Raw genomic sequence first — 24755 nt, forward strand, 5'->3', positions numbered from 1 at the left:
GGAAGGTAGTGAGGAAAAGGCAAGGACAGTCTTCCAGGTGCATCAGACCCCTCGCCTCTCTGAGGTCTGCCTCTGCTCGAGCAGGTCTCACTGGTTAGGGTATACCCTTCCTTCCCCATGGATGCCCCGCTGTTCTGGCATGCGTTTCCCCAGCCTCGTACGTACCCTTCTGTGCGGGAATTGCTAGAATCGTCTGTTCTCACCACTACTGTGAAACTCCTTGAGATCTGATGTGTCCTATTCACTTAGAACCCAACACAAGGCCTGGCCCATGATAGGTTCCCCAAAAATGCTTGTAAAACAGCTGGATGGCGCCTTCCCAGATAGTCCTCAGTCGCAGTCCTCTCTCCTAATACCTCTGTGCGGCGCTCTTCAGATCTTCTCCTTTTCATGTTGCTCACGCAAGTGTCTCGCTCCCCTTCCCTTCTCCCCCTTCTGCCTCTCCTCCCAAGCAGGGACCCTGTCTCACATCATGTGTGTCCCCCCCTCAAGCCTGGCACAGTGCCATGGAATGGCTTAGGCGACTGATGCATATTTGTTGAACAGGATGGAGGAGAATGGGGACGGGGTTTCACAGGCAGCCAAGATCGTCATCTTTCCCTCTGCCCCTCTGCTCCTACTGCTGCTGGCCAAGGTGCTCAGGCCCCGAAGAGGGTCAAGATCTAGATGCTTCTTTTCAGGGCAGAAGGAGGGGGTCTCCTGATGGCCAGCTGGGGCCTTGGTTCCTTCATGATGATTTTCGCAGGTCAGCAGCTAGGGGTGGCGGTGGGGAGGGTCACAGAGTCACCACAGGGTCACTGGTTAGCACTGCTGGAGGGACCTTGATCACAGATATGCTCGCCAGGCTTTTCGGTTGCATTTTGTTTGGAAGAACAGGAGAGTTTCTCAGCAGTTCAAAAAGAGCCAACCAGCAGAGCCAGAGCCATGGAGAGAGCCTGAGCTGTGAACACAAAGCAGAGGCCACCACGCTGTAGAGCCGGGCTCCTAACCCGGGGCACAGGGACCGCCCCCAAAGAAAGTCCATGAACCTGATTCAAGGAGTCCATGATTTAGGGTCGGAAAAGAGAGCACACCTTTTCTTCCACCAACTTATAACTGAGATGTAGTATTTCCTTCCGTTTTGAATATAAACAACAAAGCCCAGCAGGAGCAGTACCCGGGGCAGTACCACAGACGTTTCCACACCACAGTTCTAGCTTGTGGGTCTCCAGATACCCTCCCTGCTCATGGCTGTTCCAGCCTTGTGCTACTGTAACCCAGCACTAGATCACCTTGATAAAGAGTCATAAAATATATATATATTGATCACAGACCTATACCCCTGGGGCAAATAATACATTATATGTGAATTAAAAAATTAAAAAATATATATGTTGATATGGGATATACTATATAAAAAGTTTGCTTTTGAAGGTTTTTAATATTTGTATCACCATATTTCGATATATTTGGTTCCTTTGTAATTCTATGTATGTTGTGCATTTTAAAGCATTCTGGAGAGGGGTCCACGGAATAGGAGAAACCCTGGTGAAGAGAGAGGCCACTCTAGTGATGGGTGGGAGGGGGAAAGGGAGACAGGGGAGTGGGGCTTCCTATAGCATGGCCCCACAATTTTGAGACCTTGTTCCTGGGGCTGAGGTGCTCTGTGGGGAGGGGCCGCGGGCACGGGGCCTCTGCACTGGGCACATGCCCCTCCCCCAGCCCGGCCTTCCCCTTACTGGGGCCTCCTGCACCTCCTCCCCTTCCCAGTCCCAGCCATGATCACCTCCCACCCCAACACCACCATCGCCATCAAGGGTCACCCGAAGGAGCTCAACTGCACGGCACGGGGTGAGCGGCCCATCATCATCCGCTGGGAGAAGGGGGACACAGTCATCGACCCCGACAGAGTCATGCGGTATGCCATCGCCACCAAGGACAATGGCGACGAGGTTGTCTCCACGCTGAAGGTGAGCGACCGTCCCCTGGTCTCAGGGGGACCCCAAATCTCAGAACGTGGGGTTCCCACAGTTTTACATCTGTATCTAATGGAAGTAAATGGGGATCTGGGACCCCTCTCCCAACCCCAAAAGGCACCTTCCCTTTCCTGTCTGTTCAGGAACCTCTGCCTTAGAACTTCCCTATGTCTCCTTCCTGACAACCCCACACCCATTAAATGTGTGGAGCCCTCAGCCCTTCTCCCTTTTCTGGAACCCCTGGTCTCCATCCTCCCTCCCATCCTCAGCTCCTCCCTCCCTCTGGGACTCCTCAGTGCCTCCCCTTGTCCTGGGACCCTCAGCCATTCCCTCCTTCTCGAGACCCCTCAGCCCCTTTCCCCTCCCTCCTGGGACCCCTTAGCTCTTTTCTTTCTTCCTCCTGGCCCCCCTCAGCCCCCTCATGCCTGGACTCTTCCAGCCTCCATCCTTGGAACTTTCTGGGAAGAGGAGCCCTTGACAAAGCCCCTTATGGGTCCCCCTCCCAGAAGAAGTGGCCTTGCTGATCCCCTCGAGAGTGGGCCCGCTTCAGCAGACAAGTTCTAAAACACTCTCCGCATTTCCTCCCTCTTTCCCCATCCTCCTGCCCCTGCTGGCCACCTCCCAGCTCAAGCCAGCTGACCGTGGGGACTCTGTGTTCTTCAGCTGCCATGCCATCAACTCATATGGGGAGGACCGGGGCTTGATCCAACTCACTGTGCAAGGTACCCTCACCTGCCCTACCATTCCTAACCCCTTCCCCAGGGAGCCAGGCGTCCACCGCTAACTCCACCTCAAGATCAGGGGCATCACCCACGCCATGGTGGAGGATGAGGGGAAATGGCCCCTGGAAGGGCCTTCCTCCACTCTTCTTCTGGCCAGAGTTGGGGCAATACGGGCCCTTCCAGGCACACTTTAGACAGCAAGGTTTACTCTGGCACCCATCACTATAGAACACATTGCTGCTTCCAGAACTGGAGGCATCTGGGTTTGTGGGCTCAGATCCTGGAGAAAGTGAGAGAAGGGAAAGTCAAGCTGGGGAAAGTTGGGAGCCCTTCATGGAGGACAAACAGGCCATCAGGTCAGAGGAAATCCCTACAAGAGGGCCTATCCCCCCGCCCACCAGGCCAAGGAAGAGAGGGTAACAAAGAAGGAAACCAAACATGGCCCCTTCTCGGGCTCTGAACCCCACTGCTGGGCCTCCCAGTCCCCCCTTGTCCAGAGCCCAGGGTTCAGGACTCTTGGCTAGAGCACCGTTGTCACCAGTCCCCAGGGATACAGCTGAACCCTGGTCATCTCTGCAGATAGGCAGGGGCCAAGCTCTCTGCTGCCATCCTCACTTCTGCTCTTTTCATCTGCCACTCCCCAGAGCCCCCTGACCCCCCTGAGCTGGAGATCCGAGAGGTAAAGGCTCGGAGCATGAACCTGCGCTGGACCCAGCGGTTTGATGGGAACAGCATCATCACGGGCTTTGACATCGAATACAAGAACAAATCAGGTAGCGTGAAGCCTCCGCCTTCCACAGCCCTTGTGCCCTGGCCCTGACTTTGCCCCTCTGGTGGGACAGTCCCTGAGCCTCTAAGCTGCCCAGCTAAGGCAAAACGCCAGCACCACCAGTGTATGGACTCCTGTGGCTTGTAAGAGAGGGGATCTGGTTGGGCTAAGAATTCTGTGAGAGGGGCAGATGGACCCACAATTGATGTGAAGAGAGGGTCAGCCCCTTCTTTCCAGGACTATCCCTGGAGCAAGATCCACAAGTGGTCTGACTTAAAGCATGGAAAGGCCCAGAGCTAAGGGGCTATGGGCTGTGTCTGTGGGGTCAGAGACTTCATGGATCTGGCCAGGTCATCTGAGAACTCCTGGTTTGGGATGATGGGGAGTGTGGGGGTCAGAGAGCTGGCCCTTGCTGGTCTCTGGGGGATAGAAAAGCCTAAATCTAAGTTTTGCCATCTTGGTAGCCCTTCAGAGCCCTCCCCTGGGACCCTCACTAGCCCCCATGAGGCTGCCTGTCACTGTGAGACCCTGTGGAGCAGGTCTCCAGGGAAATGGGGGCTCCATGGTCAGGTGGCAGGAATGGAAAGGGGGAGCCTCAGAGGGGACAAGAGTGTCGGAGGGGACCAAGCCACAGAAGAGCTATAGAGGTTCATGTTTGTGTCTGTGTGACTGTCTCTGGAAGCTCTGTGAGAATGGGTCACAGGGGTTCCCCCTGAGAGGACGTCTGGGGGACCCTGATGTGTGAGTGAGGGGAAAACCCACTCCGTTCCGGATGCTTTTGTACCTTTGAATTCAAATAAGCCTATATAAGCTTTTCAAAACAACTTAGAAATCAAATTCCAAAAAGGACTCTGGAGAACTCAGCCCTCCCCAGGCCCCCTTCTGCCACCAACTCCAGCTCATTTTCCAGGTCTTAGGGTAGATCCAAGATTCTGTCTCTCCTGAGGCCTTCCAGACCCTTCCTCTGGTCCTTAACACAGCACGTGGCCAGTGGCTGGCTGGGTGTCCTCTCCTCTGGAGGTACCAAGTCCCGGTCCCTGCTATCTTCCCAGCACCTGGTGCACGGCCCACCCCGTGATAGGCATTCAGGAGAGGGCAGCTGAGCGAGTCCAAGTGAGACACGGCAAAGCAGACCCCTTGAGAAGCAGCTCTGTCCAGGTCCCTGGGTCAGTCGCCTCCGATACGTGGCTCTACAGGGTTCTACAAAGTTCTACACCTCTGATACAGGTTTCTACAGCTACCCTCAGAAGTGTATGGTCTGGCTGGGGAGGAAAGTCAGGTGGCAGCCAGCCAGCCAGGAGTCCACCCTGAGTGCAGTGGAGTGGCGAGAGGAGGGGCTGCCATTCACAGGGACATCAGCGAAGCATCTCTTGTCCCTGTAGATACCGCATTGAGAGCTAGGACTTGGGGACTGAGAGGTGATGGGCCTGGATTCAAGGAAAGGGGAAGGGCCAAGCCCGAGTGGGGCTCTGCAGGGAGCCGTCCCATCTAGCAGAGGCTCCTGGCTACAGTTCAGAGTTAATGTGTTCTAGGGCCAGGTTGGGAGGAGGCCTCCGGGCTGAGCTTTTACTTTGTTGGGGAAGGTCACTGAGAGTTCCCAGAGAGAGAACTGGGTACCGTGGTGCCCTGGAAAGATCCATCCGGCATCCGTGGAAGAATGGGTATTTGGGAAGTGAGACACGGGCAGAGACACAGGGCCCAGAAGGGAGAAGAGGCTGACCGTGTCCATCTCACAACCCACAGCTTCCTGAGGCTGGCCCGGGAGCTACACAGGAAGCGGTGGGTCTGCAGGCGCACGTCCCCATGTGGCGGTGGGCGCTCCATCTCCCGGCAGCTTGCCATGGCTGGCGGGGCTCTGCTCCGTTATTGTCGGAGGCGGGAGCGGATGCCTGGGTTGTCACTCGCACCTCTGCCCACTGCTCCCTCTAAATGCCTCCCTGCCCTCCTCCCCCGTGCTGCTCCAAGCCCACTCACCCCCCCCCCCCCTCCAAGGACCACGCTCTAATGTGTGCAGACCTTTCCTGGGGCACCATGGAGCCAGGCAAAGCTGAGAACCTCACACATCTAGAGAGCAGGGCTGGAGAGGCAGGCAGGACAGACGCTATTTTCACGGCCCATCCGTGTCTTCCCCAGCCTCCTCTGGCTCTCCTGCAATGAACAACTACCATACTTGCTCCCAGAGCTTGGGGGTACCAGGATGGGTGGGCAGAGTGGAGGGAGGGGTAACGAAGACTCTTCCTTCATTAAGTGGTGAGAGGAGGGGCTGCATCAGTAAAAACAAATAATAAATCACAGGATCAAGAGCACAGAGCCACTGGCGGGTCCTTTCCCCTGTCTTTGGGTTGAAGTGCTCTAGACCATTCCACCCCAGTGGGCATCTGTCCCCTATCCCGGTGGGCTCTGAGCAAACGGAGTTCCGTGGGAGCTGCAGGGAGCCATGCCTGGCGCCAGGCAGAAATCGTGAGCACAACCCAGCTTCCTCGTCTGCAGGGCGGGAGTGGTGGTGCCCATCCTGCAGGACTGTTTTGAGGATTAAAGAGAAAACATCCAGCCCAGGCCTATAGCAGACCTTTCATAAACGTGAGGTCCTCACTCCCGTCGAACTCCCACACCTCATGTGGCAATTTCTAGTCCTATGGGACTTGCAGGCTGAGACAGATGTCTGTCAGTCAGCAACATGGACTGAGCACCACTCGTTTTCTTGCAGAATCATGCAGCCGCAATGTGGTAGGGGGAGAAAAAGAAGTAGGAGGTAGAGTGTTGTCTTTGGAGCTTCTAGAGCATTTGGAGTGAGAACATCCACTGTGTACACGCGCACTGGCACACGCATGCACACACACACACGCCTTCAGAACCATTACAAAGCACTGTCTGGTCAATTGCAACCCACCACAGACTATATTACGTGATCAATGAAAAAGACAACTCAGGGAACTATGGGTGAGTCAAAGGAAGGAAGGGGCTGGGCATGTGTGCACACACGTGTGCATGTCTCTGTGTGTGTGTGTGTGTGTGTGTGTGTGTGTAAATAGATTTCTTCCACACGTGGAGTAGTAGAACAATAACAGTTCTCAAAGCAGAAGACTTGGGTTGACCCAGTGTCGGAGCTGTGTGATCGTCAGCAAGCCACTTTGGGCATCTCTTTATCTATCAAATGGGGCCAATAGCATGTCATTCTCAGGGTGGTTGTAAGGGCTAAGGGAGTGTGAGGACTTACGTGGAAGTGCTTAGCACAGAGCCTGGCACATTCCTAACTCTCCACAGGTGCCTGTCCCGTGCCTCTCTTCTCCCTCCCTCTCTCTTCCTCCTGCCCCGAACCACACCCATGCTGGGTCCAGACCAGCTGCTCCCAACCCCCTTCTTTGCCACAGTTTTGTCTTTGCCAGATTTTCTGCTGTGTTGCTCATCGTGCTAATTTTCCAAGGGAAATTACCAAGTCTGCCCTTTCTAAACCATCCCGCTCACGCTGACTTCTCCTGGCCCCAGGCAGCAGAGTAATAATACATGAATGCTGAATGATAAATAGCACCGTCCACACAAATCTATCAGATGGCGCGGTGCAGTTTTAAAAATGCAGACACTACATTTCGCTTCTGTTCCCCAAGCAAGGAGCGGGGATGGGTTCATCGAGGATGGCCCTCCAAGCCCGGAAGGCAGCCTCATGGTGTGAGCTGCTGGCCACCGTGGGGTGAGCCTGCCTCATGTGCTGTGTCGTTCCGTGTGAGCCAGAGTGTGGCTGTTGGAAGGACTGGTATTGGGATGTTGTGAGCTGTCACTGTGACCCAGGGAACCTCCTCTTGGTCCTGCAGAGAGATTGCCATTGGGAGCAGAGGGGCACTTAGGGCTGTGATACAAGGAGGAAGTCAGAGATGCAAGATGGATTTGTTTCCCAAGCACGGGCAGCTAAACCCTCCAGAGGTGGCTTTTGTCTGAGCTGTTCCCCCTCTACAGCAAATGAGTCTCCTAAAAAAAACAGAGTCTCCAGGTCCCCTGCCGGCAAGCAGCCCACAGAGTAGAAGGCACTGACATCTCCCCAGCCACTTCCTTATTTTTTTTAAGAAGAATATTTTGCATCAGAAACCCTTTGATGAAGAAAGGGAGAGAGAGTCCTTAATGAAATATGTTAATCTGGGTAAGCCAGGCTCATATGAAAGGGAATATTAAAAGAGACAATATTCGCCAAAGCTAGCTCAGTACTCTGAGAGAGCTGAAAAGGAAAGAGAAGAAAATAGGGCCCCTAATTTCAGCTATTTGGGGTCAGAGAGATGGCAGTGATCAAGTTTGGAAAATCAGCTTAGAGGCCTTCAGATTTGACTCTGATGCATTAGCCTGCGAGGGCTGTGGGGAGAGAGTTTTTGTGCCAACATCAAAGATGATTTGGGAACACCAGGTCAAATCCACCTGTAAATGATGGGTTTTTATAAGAGAAAAGGGGGGCCCCCTCCTGTGATTGGCAGCTGAGTGAGGCAAGGAAGGGGAAGGCAAAGCAAGGGTATTTATTGTGACTACAAAATGCAGAGGAACTCCAAGTCCAAAGGAAAGGACAGAAAGGGGCTCTGATCCAACCAACAGTGGGTTATAAGTGCCCAGGACATGCCAAGTGAGGGAGATGGGCAAAGATTTTGACATGGCTCCTGCCTTCAGGGAGCTTAGCATCTCCTTGGGCATTTGCTGCTGAAACCATGAGCCCCAGACAATAGAGAAGGCTGTAAATGCTGTAGGAGTTCAGAGGAAAAGGGTGGTGAAAGATAAAGCCAGAAAGGTTTGTGTAAGCCAGATGTTGCAGGGCCTGGGGTCATGTAAAGAAATTTTGTTGTTACCCCAAGAGCAAGGAAAAACTGTTGTAGAGTTTTATGCAAGGGGATGGCAGTACCAGATTTGTGTTAGAGGAGACCACTGTCAATGCCAAAATAGTGTTTGGCCTGTAAGAAGTGCTTGATCATATTTGTGGGATGAATGACAGCTGTAGTGTGGAGAACAGATGGAAGGGGGCACAGAGTGGGTTCTGGGAGGCTAGCTAGTTAGGATGTTATTTTCCTGGTCCAAGTGAGTGATGACAGTGGCTTGGCCTGGGGCAGGAGTAGAGATGGAGAGAAATGAGGAGATTCAAAAGCTACAGGGAACATGAAAGCTACATGGAACATGAAAGTTATAAGACTTTATAGAGAGAAGAGTCCAGAATAACACCTAGCATCCCATTTCCTGAGATAGGGACCCCAGGAAGGTGATGGGTTTATAGGATGTATGGCCAAGACTTCCATCTTGGACATGTTGACTATGGACGCCTTTGAAACATCCAAGAAGAGATGTCAAAGAAACAGTTGGCTACAAAAATCTTGAGTTCATAGGAGACATCCAGCTGGGCACAAACCTTTGAGTTACCTGTGTATAGATGGAAAGAGAAGCCAAGTGTGGGGAAAGTCTACGAAGTGAGAGAAAAAGAACCTAAGATGGAGCCTAGAAGAACTCCATCTAACCATTAATGGAAGGGTAAGGGAGATGCATCTGGAAAGAAGAGAGAAAAAATAGTCCAAAACATTAGAGAAAAGCCAGAGAGTCTTTTATCAGGGAAGCCAAGGAAAGAGTGTTTGAAGAGGAAGGGAGAGGTTCAAGTATTGAACACTTGAGAGGCCAAGTGAGAAATCAGTCTTGGTGACATGGGGTCACCTATACCATGGAGACATAATGCTGATATCATGAGGGGGTGTGAGGAGTGAATGGCGAGTGTTTACATTGTCCAGACCACACCTGGTGCATCACAGATGTTTGGTAAATATTAGCACTTCTCCACTAAAGTCATCTGGTGTGCCCCACCCCCACAGTCCCCCGTGGCCCTGCTGAAGCCAGCAGGTGCATGTAGTCTCACTGGGGACAGCCCTAGAGCACCTAGGTCTAGTACCTAGGCGGGCTTGTGTTTCTGGGCCCCATGGATCTGAAACAGAGAGAAAATTGTTGGCAGGCTGTCACCCCCAGGATACTGCACAGACAGCAGACGGAAACACAACCCAGTCTTCCTGTGCAAAACACCTATCTTCTTCTCCTGGAGCTTCAGCCTGAGAGGGACAGGCTTCAGGTCACATCCAGAGATTACCAAAATGTTCTAAAGGAATGTGGGCTGGGAGAAGGCCACCTTTGTGCTTTCCCTTGGCCTCACTATAGCTCACCAGTACATCCCAGAAAGGAGCTCAGACATTTGTCTGGAGCCTTGATTTTTTGCAGTTGTTGCCAAGAGGACACCTCCAGATGGGCTGCTCTAGAGGTCAGCAGGGTTTGTGATTATGGTCCCATAAGACAGTATGTATCTGTATACTTTGAAAGCGCTGTCTGAGAGTCTGGCTTGCAATCGGCTTCAAAGTCAGCAGGTGCTACGATCCCTCCCTCTGAAACACTGATGGGTCTTGGCACACCATCAACAACTGGGACCTATCAAGAATAAACTTTGCTTAGACAATCACAAAGGTTCAAGAGACAACAACCAAGGGCTAGGGCAAGGAGAAACAATCTGGTTCCTCTCCAACACAAGACACCTTCAAGACAGGAAGAGGTAGCCATTTTACCTAATACATACAAACAAACATGAAGAGTTAAGCAAGATGAAAAAACAGAGATATATATTCCAAATGAAAGAACAAGTTAAAACCCCAGAAAAAAAAAAAGAAACTTATTGGAGGTAAATAACTTACCTGATAAAGAGTTCAGAATAATGGTCATCAAGATGCTCATAGAACTTAGGAGAAGAATGGATGAGCACAGTGAAGACTTCAACAGAGACACAGAAAATATTTTTAAAGTACCAAACAGAAGCCACAGAGCTGAAGAACACACTAGAGGTGTTCAACAGAAGACTAGACAAAGCAGAAGAAAAGATCAGTGACCTGGAAGACAGGGCAGTGGAACTCTCCCAAACAGAGCCACAAAAAGATAAAAGAGTTTATAAAAGTGAAGACAGCTTAAGGGACCTGTGGAACAGTAGAAAGCAAAGTAACATTCACATTATAGGGCTCCTCAAGAGGAAATAAATGGGGGTGCCTGGGTGGCTCAGTGGGTTAATCCTCTGTCTTTGGCTCAGGTCATGATCTCAGAGTCCTGGGATCGAGTCCTGCATTGGGCTCTCTGCTCAACAGGAAGCCTGCTTCCTCCTCTCTCTCTCTCTCTCTGCCTGTCTCTCTGCCTACTTGTGATCTCTCTGTCAAATAAATAAATAAATAATCTTAAAAAAAAAAGGAAATAAATGGGCAGAAGACTTAATTGAAGTGATAATGGCTGAAAACTTCCCTAACCTGGGTAGGGAAACAGACATCCAGATCTGGACAGCTGAGAGAGGTATAGAGAAGATAAACCCAAAGAGACCCACACCAAGACGCATTATAATTAAAATGTCAAAAATTAAAGATAAAGGGAAAATCTTTAAGACAGCCAGAGAAAAACAACTTGTTATGTACAAGGGAAACCCCATAAGACTATCAGCAGATTTCTCAGAAACTTTGTGGATCTAAAGCAAGCAGCATGACCAAGTCAAAGTGTCAAAAAAAAAATCCAACCAAGAATACTCTGCCAGGCAAGGTCATCATTCAGAATTGAAGGAGAGATGAAGAGTTACCCAGACAAGCAAAAGCTAAATGAGTTGCTCACCACTAAACTGGTCTTACAACAAATGTTAAAGGACTTCTTCAAGCCAAAGAGTAGGGGCACTAATTAGTAACAAGAAAACATATGAAAGTAAAAAATCTCACAGGTAAAGGTAAATATACATTAAATGTCGTGGTTAATCACTAATAAAGCTAGTATGAAGTCTAAAAGACAAAAGTAGTAAAAATATCTCTAACTACGATAATGAGTTAAGGGATACCCAGACAAACAATGCAAGAGATCATGAGAAAAGAATTTAAGCACACCACTGAAGACAGTCATTGAATGACAAGTGAAGAGCAAAAGAAGGAATGGAGAGAAAGTACAGAACAGGTGGAAAACAATTACTAAGTGGCAATAAGATCATATTTATCAATAATTATGGGCATACCTGGGAGGTGTTGGTGGTTCAGATAACTAAGGTAAAGCAGGGCATACAAAAGTTATGCATATAGAATGCTGTAGTCTTTTGAGTGTGCAAGAACATTATGGTTTTTTTTAGATTTTTATTATTTATTTTTATTAGACAGAGGGAGAGAGATCACAAGTAGGCAGAGCAGCAGGCAGAGAGAGAGAGGAGGAAGCAGGCTCCCTGCTGAGCAGAGAGCCTGATATGGGGATCGATCCCAGGACCCTGAGATCATGACCTGGGCTGAAGGCAGAGGCTTAACCCACTGAGCCACCCAGGTGCCCCCCGAACATTATGTTTTTTAAAAAACAATGTATTGTAGGGGCACATGGGTGGCTCAGTGGTTTAAAGCCTCTGTCTTCAGCTCAGGTCATGATCCCAGGGTCTTGGGATCAAGCCCCACATCCGGCTCTCTGCTCAATGGGGAGCCTGCTTCCTCCTCCCTCCCTTCCTGCCTTTCTGCCTACTTGTGATCTCTGTCTGTCAAATAAATAAATAAAATCTTAAAAAACAAAACAATGTATTGTAAAAAAAAAAAAAAAAGTGCTAACCATCATCTGAGCTTTCAGCAAGTCATCATCTTTTTGCTGGTGGAGGGTTCTGCCTTGGTGTCGATGGCTGCTGACTCAGCAGGGTGCAGGTTGCTGAAGGCTGGGGGGCTGTGGCAGGCTCTTAAAATAAGACAACAGGGGCACCTGGGTGGCTCAGAGGGTTGAGCCTCTGCCTTCGGCTCAGGTCATGGTCCCAGGGTCCTGGGATGGAGTCCCGCATCGGGCTCTCTGCTCAACGGGGAGCCTGCTTCCTCCTCCCTCCCTTCCTGCCTCTCTGCCTACTTGTGATCTCTCTCTGGCAAATAAATAAATAAAATCTTAAAAAAAAATAAGACAACAATGAGGTTTTCCACATCAATCAACTCTTCCTTCCACAGTTTCTCTGTAGTATGCGGCGGTATTTGATAGCATTTTACCCGTAGTAGAACTTCTTTCAGAATTGGAGTCAGTCCTCTCAAACCTGCCACTGCTTTATCAGCTAAGTTAGTGTAATATTCTAAATCCTTTGTTGTCACTGCAACAATCTTCCTGGGATCTCCCCCCAGGAGTAGAGAGTAGACACGACTTTCTGTGCTGGTCCGTGAGAAGCAACCCCTCACCCGTTCAGGTTTATCACGAGACTGTAGCAACTCGTCTCATCTTCAGGCTCCACTTCTGACTCTAGTTCTCTTGCTGTTTCCACCACATCTGCAGCTATTTCCTCCACTGAAGTCTTGGGCCCCTCAAAGTCTACATGAGGGTTGCAATCAAATTCTTCCCAACTCCTCTTAATGTTGGTATTTTCACCTCTTTCTATGAATCATGAATGTTCTTAATGGCTTCTAGAATGGTAAACCCTTTCTGGAAGATTTTCTATTTACTGTGCTCGGATCCATCAAAGGAATCACTATCTATGGCATCTATAGCCTTATGAGATGTATTTCTTAAAATAACAAGACTCGAAAGTCGAAATGATTCCTCGATCCACGGGCTGCAGAATGGATGTTGTATTCGTAGGCATGAAAATGACATTCATTGTCCATCTCCATCAGACCTCTTGTCAGGTGCATTGTCAATGAACAGTAATATTTTGAAATAAATCTTTTTTCTGAGCAGTATGTCTCAACAGTGGGCTTAAAATATTCAGCAAACCCTGTTATAAACAGATGTGCCAGCATCCACGCTTTGTTGTTCCATTTCTAGAGCTCAGGCAGAGTCAATTTAGCATAATTCTTAATTTTTTTATAAAAAAAAATAGGCTGCACACCCAATGTGGAGCCCAACAAGGGGCTTAAACTCACAACTCTGAAATCAAGACTTGAGCTGAGATCAAGAGCTGGACTCTTAACCAACTCAGCCACCTGGGCATCCCTAGCATAATTCTTAGGGGCCCCAGGATTGGGGAGTGTTAAATGAGCAGTGGCTTCAACTTAAGGTCACCAGCTACATTAGCCGCTAACCAGAGAGTCCGCCTGTCCTTTGAAGCTTTGAAGCAGGGCACTAACTTCCCCTCTCTAGCTATGAAAGTCCTAGATGGCATCTTCCAGTAGGTCGACTATCTGAGCTAGGTCTTCTGGAAAACTCGCTGCAGCTTCCACATCAGCCCTTCCTGCTTCACCTTGCACGTCTAGGTTAGAGAGATGGCTTCTTTCCTTAAACCTCATGAACCGAACTCTACGCTTGAGATTTTTCATCTGCAGCTTCCCCACCTCCCTCAGCCTTCAAAGAATTGAATAAACAAGAAATAACAAGTGTTGGCAAGGATGTGAAGGGGAAAAAAGGGAACTTTCTTATACTGTTCATGAGACTGTAAATTGCAACAGCCACTGTGGAAAACAGTACAGAGGTTTCTCAAAAAATTGAAAGTGGCATTATTATATGATTCAGCAATTCCACTTCTTAGGTATTTATCCAAAGAAAACAAAAATGCTAATTTGAAAATACACAGGCACCCCATGTTTATTGCTGCGTTATTTACGATAGCCGAGATGGAAGTCCATCAGTAAATGAGTGGATGAAGAAATTGTGGGGGGGACACACACACATACATCACACACACGATGGAACAAAACTCAGCCGTAAAAGATAGTGAGATCTTGCCGTCTGCACCACCATGGATGGACCTGGAAGGTTATTATGCTGAGTGGAATAGGTCAGACAGAAAAAGATAAAAAAAAAACATGATTTCATTTATGTGCAGAATTTGAAAAGAAAACATGTAATAAACCTCATGGATGCAGGGAACTGACTGGTGGTTATTGGGTTCTGAGGGCGGATGAAACGGGTGAAGGACATCAGGGGGCACACATTTCCAGGCATAAAGTAAATAAGTCATGGGGATGTAATGTACAGTACCGTGACTGTAGACCACAATATCGTATCGCGTGTTTGAAAGTTGCTAAGAGACTGAGTGTTGAGGGTTCTCATCATAAGAAGAAAAGTTTGGGGGTGCCGGGGTGGCTCAGTCAGTTGAGCATCTGACTCTTGATCTCCGCTCAGGTCTTGATCTCGCAGCTGTGAGTTCAAGTCCCATGTTGGGCTCCATGCTGGGTGTGGAGCCTACATTTAAAAAAAAAAGAAAGAAAAGAAAAGAAAAGAAAAAGGAAGAAAGAAAAGGAAGAAAAAGATTTTGTAACTCTGTATAGTGGCAGATAGTAGCTAGACTTAAAGTAGTGATCACTGCACAACATATGTAAATATCAAATCATTATGCCGTATACCTGAGACTAATATAATGTTATATGTCAATTATACCTCAAGAAAAGAAAATTCTATGAGGTAAATAGATATATGAATCTCTTTTACTGTTGAGGAACTGGGGCCTATAGACTTGAAACTTCTTTTTTTAAAGATTAAGTTATTTGAGAGAGAGAGAGCATGAGTGGGGGGTAGGGGCAGAGGCAGAGAGAGAGAGGGAGAAGCAGACTCCCCACAGAGCATGAAGCCCAACACAGGGCTCTATCCTAGGACCCTGAGACTTGAAATTTCCAACTTAATTCCTACAAAGAAAAAGGAAATTTCAAAGAGGAACAGAAGATTTGATTTTCTCATTTTAAGGAGGTGTATTGTGTCACAATGAAATCTCTGAGTCTGAACTTTGGAGGGTCCTGTCTGAAGCCTCCATAGGATTGGAAGTGACTCAGGAGAACATGCATGGTATCTGTCTCCAGTGTTCCTGGGATTTCTCAACCAAATCCCACTATCTCAACCGCGTACCTCTCCAATTCTTACACGAGGCAACACAGAACTCTAAAACTGACTTAGCGTAGAATTCCTTGGAAGCATGCACAGATTTTCCCAGACCCCCATGAGCGATGGATTGGCAGCCGGATCGGGCTGGCCTGCACAGTCCAAGGGGTTTGGGGGCCTGAGTGTGAATGTGATGGGAGACCCCTGACTGAGCAGAAGGAGATGCCCAAAGGGTTTAAGAGACGGTAAAAGTTGGGCAGATGTCCTTCTTTGGAAGCAACAGAAAACTTAGGTGTCTCAAAAATCATTTCCATTAAGCAGACCTTCCCAAACTGTATTTTAAGGTCTGGCTTCCTCTGTGACCTTTGGCCCACTCCCACCCACCTGGGTGTTTGGTTCCTGTTTCCTTTCTCCTCACATTCCTGGGCTCCTTCTTTTGCTCCAAAAAGGTGATCAGGTTTGGCTTAGAGACAAAAAGTCCTATTTATTAGAGGAAATAGAGTTTGGCTGGGGATTCTCCAATCTCCAGTGGAGTGTTGTGCACTGTAAGAAGGTGAGAAGAGAGGACATTGTAGGATATTAGAATATTCTAGGATGTGATTTCCCGAAACACTGTTCCCTGACGGCACCTTGACGGTTGCTAGGACAGTGAACATTTCAGATCCTGAGTTCCACTCCTAAGTATGACTGGGTCAGAAATAAGGTGTGGAAACTGGATGTTAGGACAGAAGCAACACTATGTGATACCACTGAATTTCTAGAATTACCACTAATCTTGAGTAAGGGATGCAGGTTACCTCAGGAAAGACGAAGCTTAAAGTTACGATGAAACATCACAAAGTCTTCCTTTTCTATGCCAACAAACTCCCAGTATGTCCTTGAAAGCAGGGATCTGAAACTCTGTAGTAGGAAGCTGAAGCTCCCAGGAGACCTTTCACAAATAATGGAGCCGAAACCCGGACAGTGGACTTAGCCATGGAGGCCAGGTTCCTGTAAGCTCTCCAGTATGACATCCCTGTCATCCCACTCCTCATAGGACACCTCTATGACCACATCCCTGAATGGCAGCAATCCCTGGGGTTCAAAACAGGTTACCAGGTGGCCATGCACAGAGACCATCCTTTGACCCAAGATGAGACAAGAGACTTACAAGAACTTGTTGGGACTTCGGAAAGTGTCCTGAATTATCCAATAAGATCATTTTTTACACAGTAATATCCTCTCACCCTGAGGAAAGAAGATGACACACAGTCCAAAAAAAATCACTGTGGGGACTCCACTGTTCTGGAAGATAAATTATAAAATTAAGTCCTCAACACAGGCATACATGTTTCTGGGTGTTATATTTATATCCTATAGGATAAATGGTGTGTATTTCTGAGATGGGAAAGTTATGGTGAGTTAGAAGTGTACTCAAATTTTAATGCATAGGGAACACACTAGAGACCTTGAAAACATCCAGATTCTTATCTTTTTTTAAGATTCTATTTATTTATTTGACAGAGAGAGTGACAGTGAGAGAGGGAACACAAGCAGGAGGAGTGGGAGAGGGAGAAGCAGGCTTCCCGCCAAGCAGGGAGCCCGATGCAGGGCTCGATCCCAGGACCCTGGGATCGTGACTCAAGCCAAAGGCAGATGCTTAACGACTGAGCCACCCAGGCACCTCAAAAACATCCAGATTCTATCTAGCTCAGGAGTTCTGGGGTGGTATCTGAGTTTTCCTCATTTTTAACCAGTGAGGCCAATGTCTTTGGTCCAGTGAAAGTTATATGGAATTCACAGGCCTAATAGATTGTGAACATAGCAACAACAAACCTTTTTGAAAATCTACTATATACCACATATCTCTCTACCAGTTTTTTATATATTAATGCATGAACCACATAAATAATCTGAGAATAATAATATTATCCTTCCTGTTTTATGAGACTATTTTGTCAAATATCCAGTAAATGGTAAAGCCTGGGTTTTACTCCAATGTGTCTTAAGTAGAATTTATCTGAACAGAACATACAGACCAATGCACAGAGACAGCCTTAATGAATGTCTATAGTAGTTTCCATTAACTGAGAAGAATAATAGAAACACATTAGGATGGTAACAAGAGAGAATGAATCAAATAATGTTAACATTTTATGTACATAGACATATATAAAAATAGGAACAAGGTACACACTAAAAGTGATAGAGAAGAAAATTTTCCTGTCCGTGAGATCAAGATTATTTTCAATTGTGTAAATCTTATAAATCTATTTTTAGATGATGTTCTCTGAATTTTGCAAACACACTGGGGAGATGAACACCTTGAGATAAAATATGTTAGAGCAGTTTTCCTGAGTCTCCCTTTTCTTTGAAAATGTGTATCATGTGTGCTGAGTGGTCGTTTAGAAACTTAACACCCTTGACATACATTACTAATACAATTCTTGTAGGCTTTTCTTGAAAATACAAAGAAGTAATAAAGAAGGGTATGTCTGTGACACGAGGCCTGATGGATTAAAACCCCAGCGTGTAAAAGCTAACGTTTCCACGTAAAGAGAAGTGACAGACTTCATTTTGCAAAACAAACCACAAGCAAAGAAAACTAAGAAGAAAATGTGATGGTTTATTCACATATCTCAGTGAAGCCCTCCCAGGCCCTCTTAATGACAGAGGGGGAAATAGTAACTTTGTAGTGAGTGGGGGAAGCAGACAAGAACACCTAGGCTAAGTGATCAAGGTCAACATCCCCTGTAATAGGACATATTGGTACCCAGAGACTTGAGTACATGAAGGGACACGTTATCGCTGCTGTAATACTGGTAAAAAGAATTGAGGAAAAAATAATCAGAACCTATCGTGAAGAAAATGTCCGTTTTATGTCAATTTCAATCCACAACACCTCCCATGGTCCGTAACTCACAAGTCTTTCTTACCAATACAGAAAACAAGTCTCTTTCAATCAAGTGTGTATACACTGGCGCCCCTTTTCCTTAGCCCCTCGGTGTTCTGATACATGGGGTGGACCTCCTGCCTCTGCCTGCCCTCCTCAAAAATGAACTCACTGACTTGTGATTACTGCCCGTCTCCTACAAACATGGGCAAATCAAGTATGATGAGTGTGTGAGCTGGCATGGGCTCCCGGGATGCCATGGAGAGAAGTGGACACTTGCCACCCACCACATTGCTCATCCATTCCCTCCCAAACCAAAGAGGTATCCATAGCAGGTGGACGCCCACATATTTGCGGCTCTGGCTTAACCTGCCAGCCACAGAGTGACTCTCCGGGTGGTTGGGGTGTTTTAAAAGACAAGGAGAAAATAATGTGTTTCCGAGCCTCCGCAGCCTGCCATTTGTGACTTTGGCTCCTAAAACCAAAGAATTAAATGCAAAACTGCAGATGGGGAGCTGGGACAGTGCCCTTCACAGATGCCGAGATTATGCAGCTAAAAGTGGTGTTTTGAAAACCATCAAGACCTCAATTAACCAGAATCTGAAGGCAGGGTATCGTCTCTTCTGGTGAACTAATTTATCAGGTTTAAGCCTTTAAAAAAAAGGGGGGGGGGAGAAGTCTTCTTAACAATTTTTCTAGAATATGCTTGTCTCCTCTCCTGTTCTAGGAACGAAACAGCAGTGAATGCAGGTTAATTTTTTCTACTGAGAATTTTCAGGATTCTCTACTGTGGATTTAAAAGGCTGGAAAATTAAGCGGAATAGTGACATCAGGACATGCCCCCAAGAAAATTTTTAAGCCCTACTATCGGCTTGTTTCCTTGTGTTCTGCCTTTTTTTTTTCTTCTTTTCAACGTGAAGTGCCAATAAAGTAATCTAGTTATGAATTCTGGGTTTGGAAGATCCTAGCCGAGGCATTGCTATAACTGCAAGCCCTTCCCATTTTCCGTGGGAATCCCCCAGTAGTTCCACAGCAAAAAATAGAATGAATGAATGACCGGATTCCTCTGGAGATGAAGAATGTTTCCTGCCACAGTATTCCTAAGTGGCATTTATCTGGTTTTTCCCCCTTTCCACAATGTTGTTAAACAGCCCTGGAATGGGCTGCCAGTCCCCTTGGATAAATCAGGAGCACGCTCACCTCTCTGTTGGCTCCTGACCCTGAATACTCATCATTCTCCTGCCAGTGAGAGAAAGAGGGTAGGGATTGGGCTGGGGACTCTGGCCCTCGGTCTGTCCCCTCGAAGACCAAGTAACACTCAGGACCAGCACCCCACAAGTGCACAAGGAAAGAAGATATGGAGGCATATACAGAAGGAGAAGGGGGGCAAAGCCTTGGCTTCACTCTTGGCTCTGGGGGGGATAGGGATCTCATGGTTACAGCAGGTCACTGAGGTGGTATGGGAGGCCAGGAGGAAAGGCACTGACTAATCACACCCTCAGGGGGAGTAAGCAAATGGGGATCTTGGAAGGGGTCTTGAGAAACATCTTGTCTGACCCCCATCTGAGGCTTGAACTCACAAGCTGGCCCAGGGCAGAGGAGAGCCAGTGCATTTGCTGCTCACATTCTCAGGCCTCCCTTGGTCTCTTTGATCTTCGTGGAACAAAATCCTTGTACTCTTTGTGAAGTTGTTAAGGCCTGTGCCTTCTTGCTGCTATCGATGTAGAACTGGACCTCTTCTGTGTCCCACAGTGGAAGTTGAGACTTGAGGCTGGGAAGGGGTTGTGGGGTTTTCCTGGCTATGGTTTGAAATGGGTGCTCTCTCTCCAGATTCCTGGGACTTCAAGCAATCCACACGCAACATCTCCCCCACCATCAACCAGGCCAACATCGTGGACTTGCACCCAGCATCTGTGTACAGCATCCGCATGTACTCCTTCAACAAGATTGGCCGTAGTGAGCCAAGCAAAGAGCTCACCATCAGCACCGAGGAGGCTGGTGAGTACCTGGCCTTGTGGCTCTTTCCCATGGCCCTGGGGATCTGGGGCATTGGAGGCCTGCACCCACCCTGTCCACTGATGGTGGGCTTGCAACACAACAGGGAAGGAGAGATCCCAAGGTATTTATCTGTGTTTGCCTCTGGATCATTGGAGGCTCTTCTGTTTGACCTTTTCCAGGTGGAGCTGTAGATGCTGGGCTTTGGGGAGCTGTCCATGGTTCTTTCTCACTCCCCTGGCCCCAGCCTATCTAGAAAGGACAAATAAGCTAGATCTGTGAAGGGCAGAGTACTAGTGCCCTGTATTAATTTCCATGACCGTTGTCTTGGATTTTGCCTGAAAGTTTAAACAAACTTTCTCTCCCTATAGTTTCTCCTGCTATTGCAAAATATAAAATAATACCAAAAGTACATATACTATGTGCAGCTTTACAAATAATAATAAAGTAAAAACTAGTATAACCCCCACTCACTATCAATCACCAGCATGCCAGCGGTCCTCCCTACGCCCCTTCCCAACCAGAGCCGCCTGTTCCTCCCCACGAAGGAACCAGTAGCCCTTCTTGCTTTTCTTTTTTATAGTGCCACTACAGTGTCTATACACATAAAGCATATAGTTTAGTTTTGCCTATTTTCCAGTGGCATATCTCCATGAAGTTATTCTCAACATATTCTTCTGTGCCTGCCTTGTTTTGATCAATAATATTTTTGTGAGTTTCACCATTTGTGCATTTTCAGTGCTGCGTAGTATTCCTTGCTGTGGTTATACCATTGCCTCTTGGTCCATTTTAATGGAGATGGACATTTGGGTGGTTGACAGTTTTGGAGCTGTGAACATTTTTGTGCTGGTACACCTACAGAGGTTTTCAAGTTCTCTACGGAAACTAAGTAGTTGCAGAATTACAGTCATCAGATGAGCACGCTTCTAACTTTAACCAAGAATGCCAAAATAGCTTCCGAAGTATTGAGCCAGTTTGCTTTCTCATGGCTGGTAAATGTAAGAATTCCTGCCACGACACACCCTTGCCTACACTTGAGACTATCAGACTTTTTAAAATTTGTTGCCAATCTGCTGGATATATAGTAATATCTCATTGTCTTTGTTTGCTGTTTTCAGCTAATCGTGGAGAAAGGAGAGGCACTGTAAGCCCTGTGGTTGTTTCAGGGGGCTCAATCAAAGATTCTCTGCTTTTGTGTATGAGCTTTTCCTCTGTTCCTCTGATGCAAGACAGATCCAGCTCAGGAGGATGAGAGTAAGGACCTAGGATTCTTTTCTTCCAAGATTTGACTTGTAATGTTGTTTCTCTATCCACCAGCTCCCGATGGGCCCCCCATGGATGTCACCTTGCAGCCAGTAACCTCACAGAGCATCCAAGTGACCTGGAAGGTAAGCGAGATCAAAAGCATTTCCCTGCTAACTGCCTCCATGACTGCTCTCTCCTCAACCCAGGAATGAAGCCCCAGCAAGCTTGCTGGTCTCTAGTCTCTTAGAATTCTCATGCCTGTTTTTTTGCTAAACAGGTAAAATCAGAGGGGAGGAAAGACAGGAGGATAAAGGGTTGGGTCCCCCCACCAATCCCTATTCCCTCTGTACCTGGGCAGGCCAGTAGCTGGGATGAGATGAAGAACTTGGCATTGCCAAGGAGAGGGAAATGATTTTTCCACCACACTGGCCTCTCTTCCCAACTCTGCGTGTTGTAATAGTTCAGGAGTTGGATTTGATTTTGTACAAAGCTCAAGGAGCCCTTGTGAATAATGGGAGAAGACAGGGCAGGGTCTTCCCCTTGTCTTGGCCCTGTGACTGGAGCTGGGAGGTATGGTGATATGACCCCCCCATCTTCTCCCAGTGAGACCACACACAGGAGTCTTGGTGTTTTCAGGCCTCGGTTTCCTCTTCGATAAAACCAGAGTGAAAATAACTGCCCTCCCTTCCTCTGGGGGTGGATGAGCTGCAAAACACAGACCAGTCTTTTCTGCAGCCATTGTGAAGGGTTAGAGACCTATGAATTCTACAGGGTGTCTGAGGACCTTATCACTTAAGAAAACTCTTAGGGGCACCTGGGTGGCTCGGCCGTTAAGTGTTCGGCTCAGGTCATGGGATCCTGGGTCCTGGGATTGAGCCCTGCGTCTGGCTCCCTGTTCAGCAGGAAGCCTGCTTTTCCCTCTCTCACTCCCCCTGCTTGTGTTCCGTCTCTCGCTGTGTCTCTCTCTGTCAAGTAAATAAAAATCTAGAAAGAAGGAAAGGAAGGAAGGAAGAAGGAAAGAAAGAGAGAGAGAGGGAGGGAGGGAAGGAGGAAGGAAGGAAGGAAGAAAAACTCTTAGAGGAGGTCCCACAGCAGGGCAGAGAAACAGATCAGAATAACGTTGAGTAGGACAATAAACCCTGTCCTGGGAAACTCTGGCCCTGGGCATACGAGGGCCTCCAGTCCTGACAGTGGCCTGTTGCACTCAGCTTGCAGGCTTCCAGTATTTTCCTACACTAACCCTCTCTTCCTGGAGGGCAGCCAGAAGAGGTGTTTGTATCCCCCTCCATCAGAGGAGGTCATGGCAGACAGATGCAAGGTGATTTGCCCACAACCATTCAAGTAGTGAAAGAGGCAGAACTTATATGTACGTGGTCCAGGGACCACTGGGTGGCTCTGTCAGTTAAGTGTCTACCGCCGGCTCAAGTCATGATCTCAGGGTCCTGGGATCGAATCCCACATCGGGCTCCCAGCTCAGCAAGGAGGCTGCTCCTCCCTCTCCTACTCCCCCTGCTAGGTGGTCCAGAGCCCCAGTCCACTGCATGGAGTTCAGGAACAGGGAGCTTTCTTAGGGCTCATACATGTTTTTCTTCTTGGAGTTTTCCCATCTCAATGGTGAGGCTTGGGGGATGGGAGGATCCCTTGTCCACATCTGGGACCAGACCTTCAAGCTCATTTTCTGGCTCTAACTTCTGATGGGAAAAGATCAGGCACTCAGTCCTCCTCTGGACCTTCCACAAAAGGGCTTAGTGATATTTTCCTTAAAGGGACTACACTCTTGGGGCACCTGGGTGGCTCAGTCAGTTAAGCATCTGTCTTCAGCTCAGGTCATGATCCCAGGGTCCTGAGATGGAGCCCCACATGGGGCTTCCTGCTCAGCAGGGAGCCTGCTTCTCTCCCTCTCTCTCAAATAAATAAACAAAACCTTAAAAAAAAAAAACGCACACTCTACATATGTGTGCATGCACACACACACACACACGCACAGCAGTGCCTGGTGCCTTCCTTCCCTAGAGAAATGACCAGGATGAAAATGGGGCACAGGCTGGGCAGTTGGTCGTTCCTGGGAACCAGCCCACCTAGCAGATGCCCAGAGCCACGGTTCCCCTTCAGGTTCAGCTCTGGGCTCCAGGGCTTCCCTCAGAAACTGGGGGTGAAGCCTGGAATCTAACCCCAAGTCTGTCTGCATCCTCATTCTGGACCCAAGTCCCAGCAATACTCTCCGGAAGCCAGGAGGTGGCGGCGGGGAATGTGTTTGGCTACAGACCTCAAACCAGGAGGTCGATGAAAATTTCGAATCAGATTTATTTCTCCAAAGTCTCATAATGAAAAATAAAATTGATTAGAAAGTTAGAACTTCAGAATGAACCAGCCCATCAATAAATTTTGGCCTGACTTCTCAGGGGATTTTTTTTTTAACACCAAGAAACAGATTAATGAAAAATAAAGATTCACTTGAAAGATAAGTCACTTCATTTTAAGACCCTTTCCGTGAGATGGATCGCCACTGCTTTATGACATAAATTTGCAATCAGCCCTATTGATTTCTTAATGCTTCAAGAGAAATATTGTTAAGATTGATTTAAATCCTGAGTGTGCCTATTGGGGTGAGGGGAGCAGTGGAAGGGAGAGGAGAAGGAGAGACAGGAGGAGAGAAAGAGAAAAGAGGGAGAGAGGGAAGGAAGATCGGACAAGATTTGTATTAATATGTGAATACACACATATGGATACAGCAGCGTGTCCCTCGATGTCCATCCCGGACCTCGGACAGTATACGTTGATGTGAGAATGTTACATGGTGCTCTGCACAAGTGTCTATCATCATCACGGTATAGATGGCTGTGGTCACATGTGTTGTATATATCAGCACATGGCATTATGGATGTATGTGTGTAATTCTAGATGTGCATCATTGTGAAGACAGGGTATCACTCTTGAAGATATGTTTGTGTCTATAATAGGTGTGTGTGTGTGTGTGTGTAGATATACACGGGCAGAGATGAGAATGCAGGAATTTTCTCACAAACTAGCAAACAGGACTGCTCAAGTGCTGAAAAACATTAATTCAGGCATTAACAAAAAGTCAAGTCAATTAAATACACATACACACACACCTCTTTAGTGAGTTCAAAACCATTACGTTAAATTAAAAACTTCATTTTATTGAGTTAACAGTGAGCTTAAAATGCAGTTCATTTAAAACATTCATTGAATTAAAAAAAAACAGTGGGACTGTTTTACTAACTTAATTATTTTTGATCTCACTTTTTTAGTATAATAAAGGGTGGGCTTTTCAATTAACTTCATTGTCTTTAAAACCCTTATTTGCATTGTTTTTCAGTGCACTGGGGTGGGTGCTCTCTCTCAATTTATAGATGGGCAAGTCTGTTTGTTCAAGGAGGTGGTTTCTATCTGTGAGTCTGGATCTGTCTGACTGTAGG

The 24755-nt window shown here is 47.6% G+C and overlaps 1 protein-coding gene across 1 annotated transcript in view; it reads left to right on the plus strand.

The window, feature by feature from the left end:
- The window catches only part of LOC111153828 (DS cell adhesion molecule like 1), a 339620-nt gene that overhangs the window by 280430 nt on the left and 34435 nt on the right, over positions 1–24755 (plus strand). Inside the window, exons 12-16 of the mRNA XM_022513083.1 lie at positions 1750–1949; positions 2581–2677; positions 3322–3450; positions 19906–20073; positions 21388–21458. Coding sequence (XP_022368791.1) covers positions 1750–1949; positions 2581–2677; positions 3322–3450; positions 19906–20073; positions 21388–21458 — 665 coding nt within the window. The remainder of the gene's footprint in view (positions 1–1749; positions 1950–2580; positions 2678–3321; positions 3451–19905; positions 20074–21387; positions 21459–24755) is intronic.

The sequence above is a fragment of the Enhydra lutris genome, unplaced genomic scaffold, assembly GCF_002288905.1.
Source record: "Enhydra lutris kenyoni isolate GAN:26980312 unplaced genomic scaffold, ASM228890v2 scaffoldscaffold34, whole genome shotgun sequence".
Taxonomy (NCBI): domain Eukaryota; kingdom Metazoa; phylum Chordata; class Mammalia; order Carnivora; family Mustelidae; genus Enhydra; species Enhydra lutris.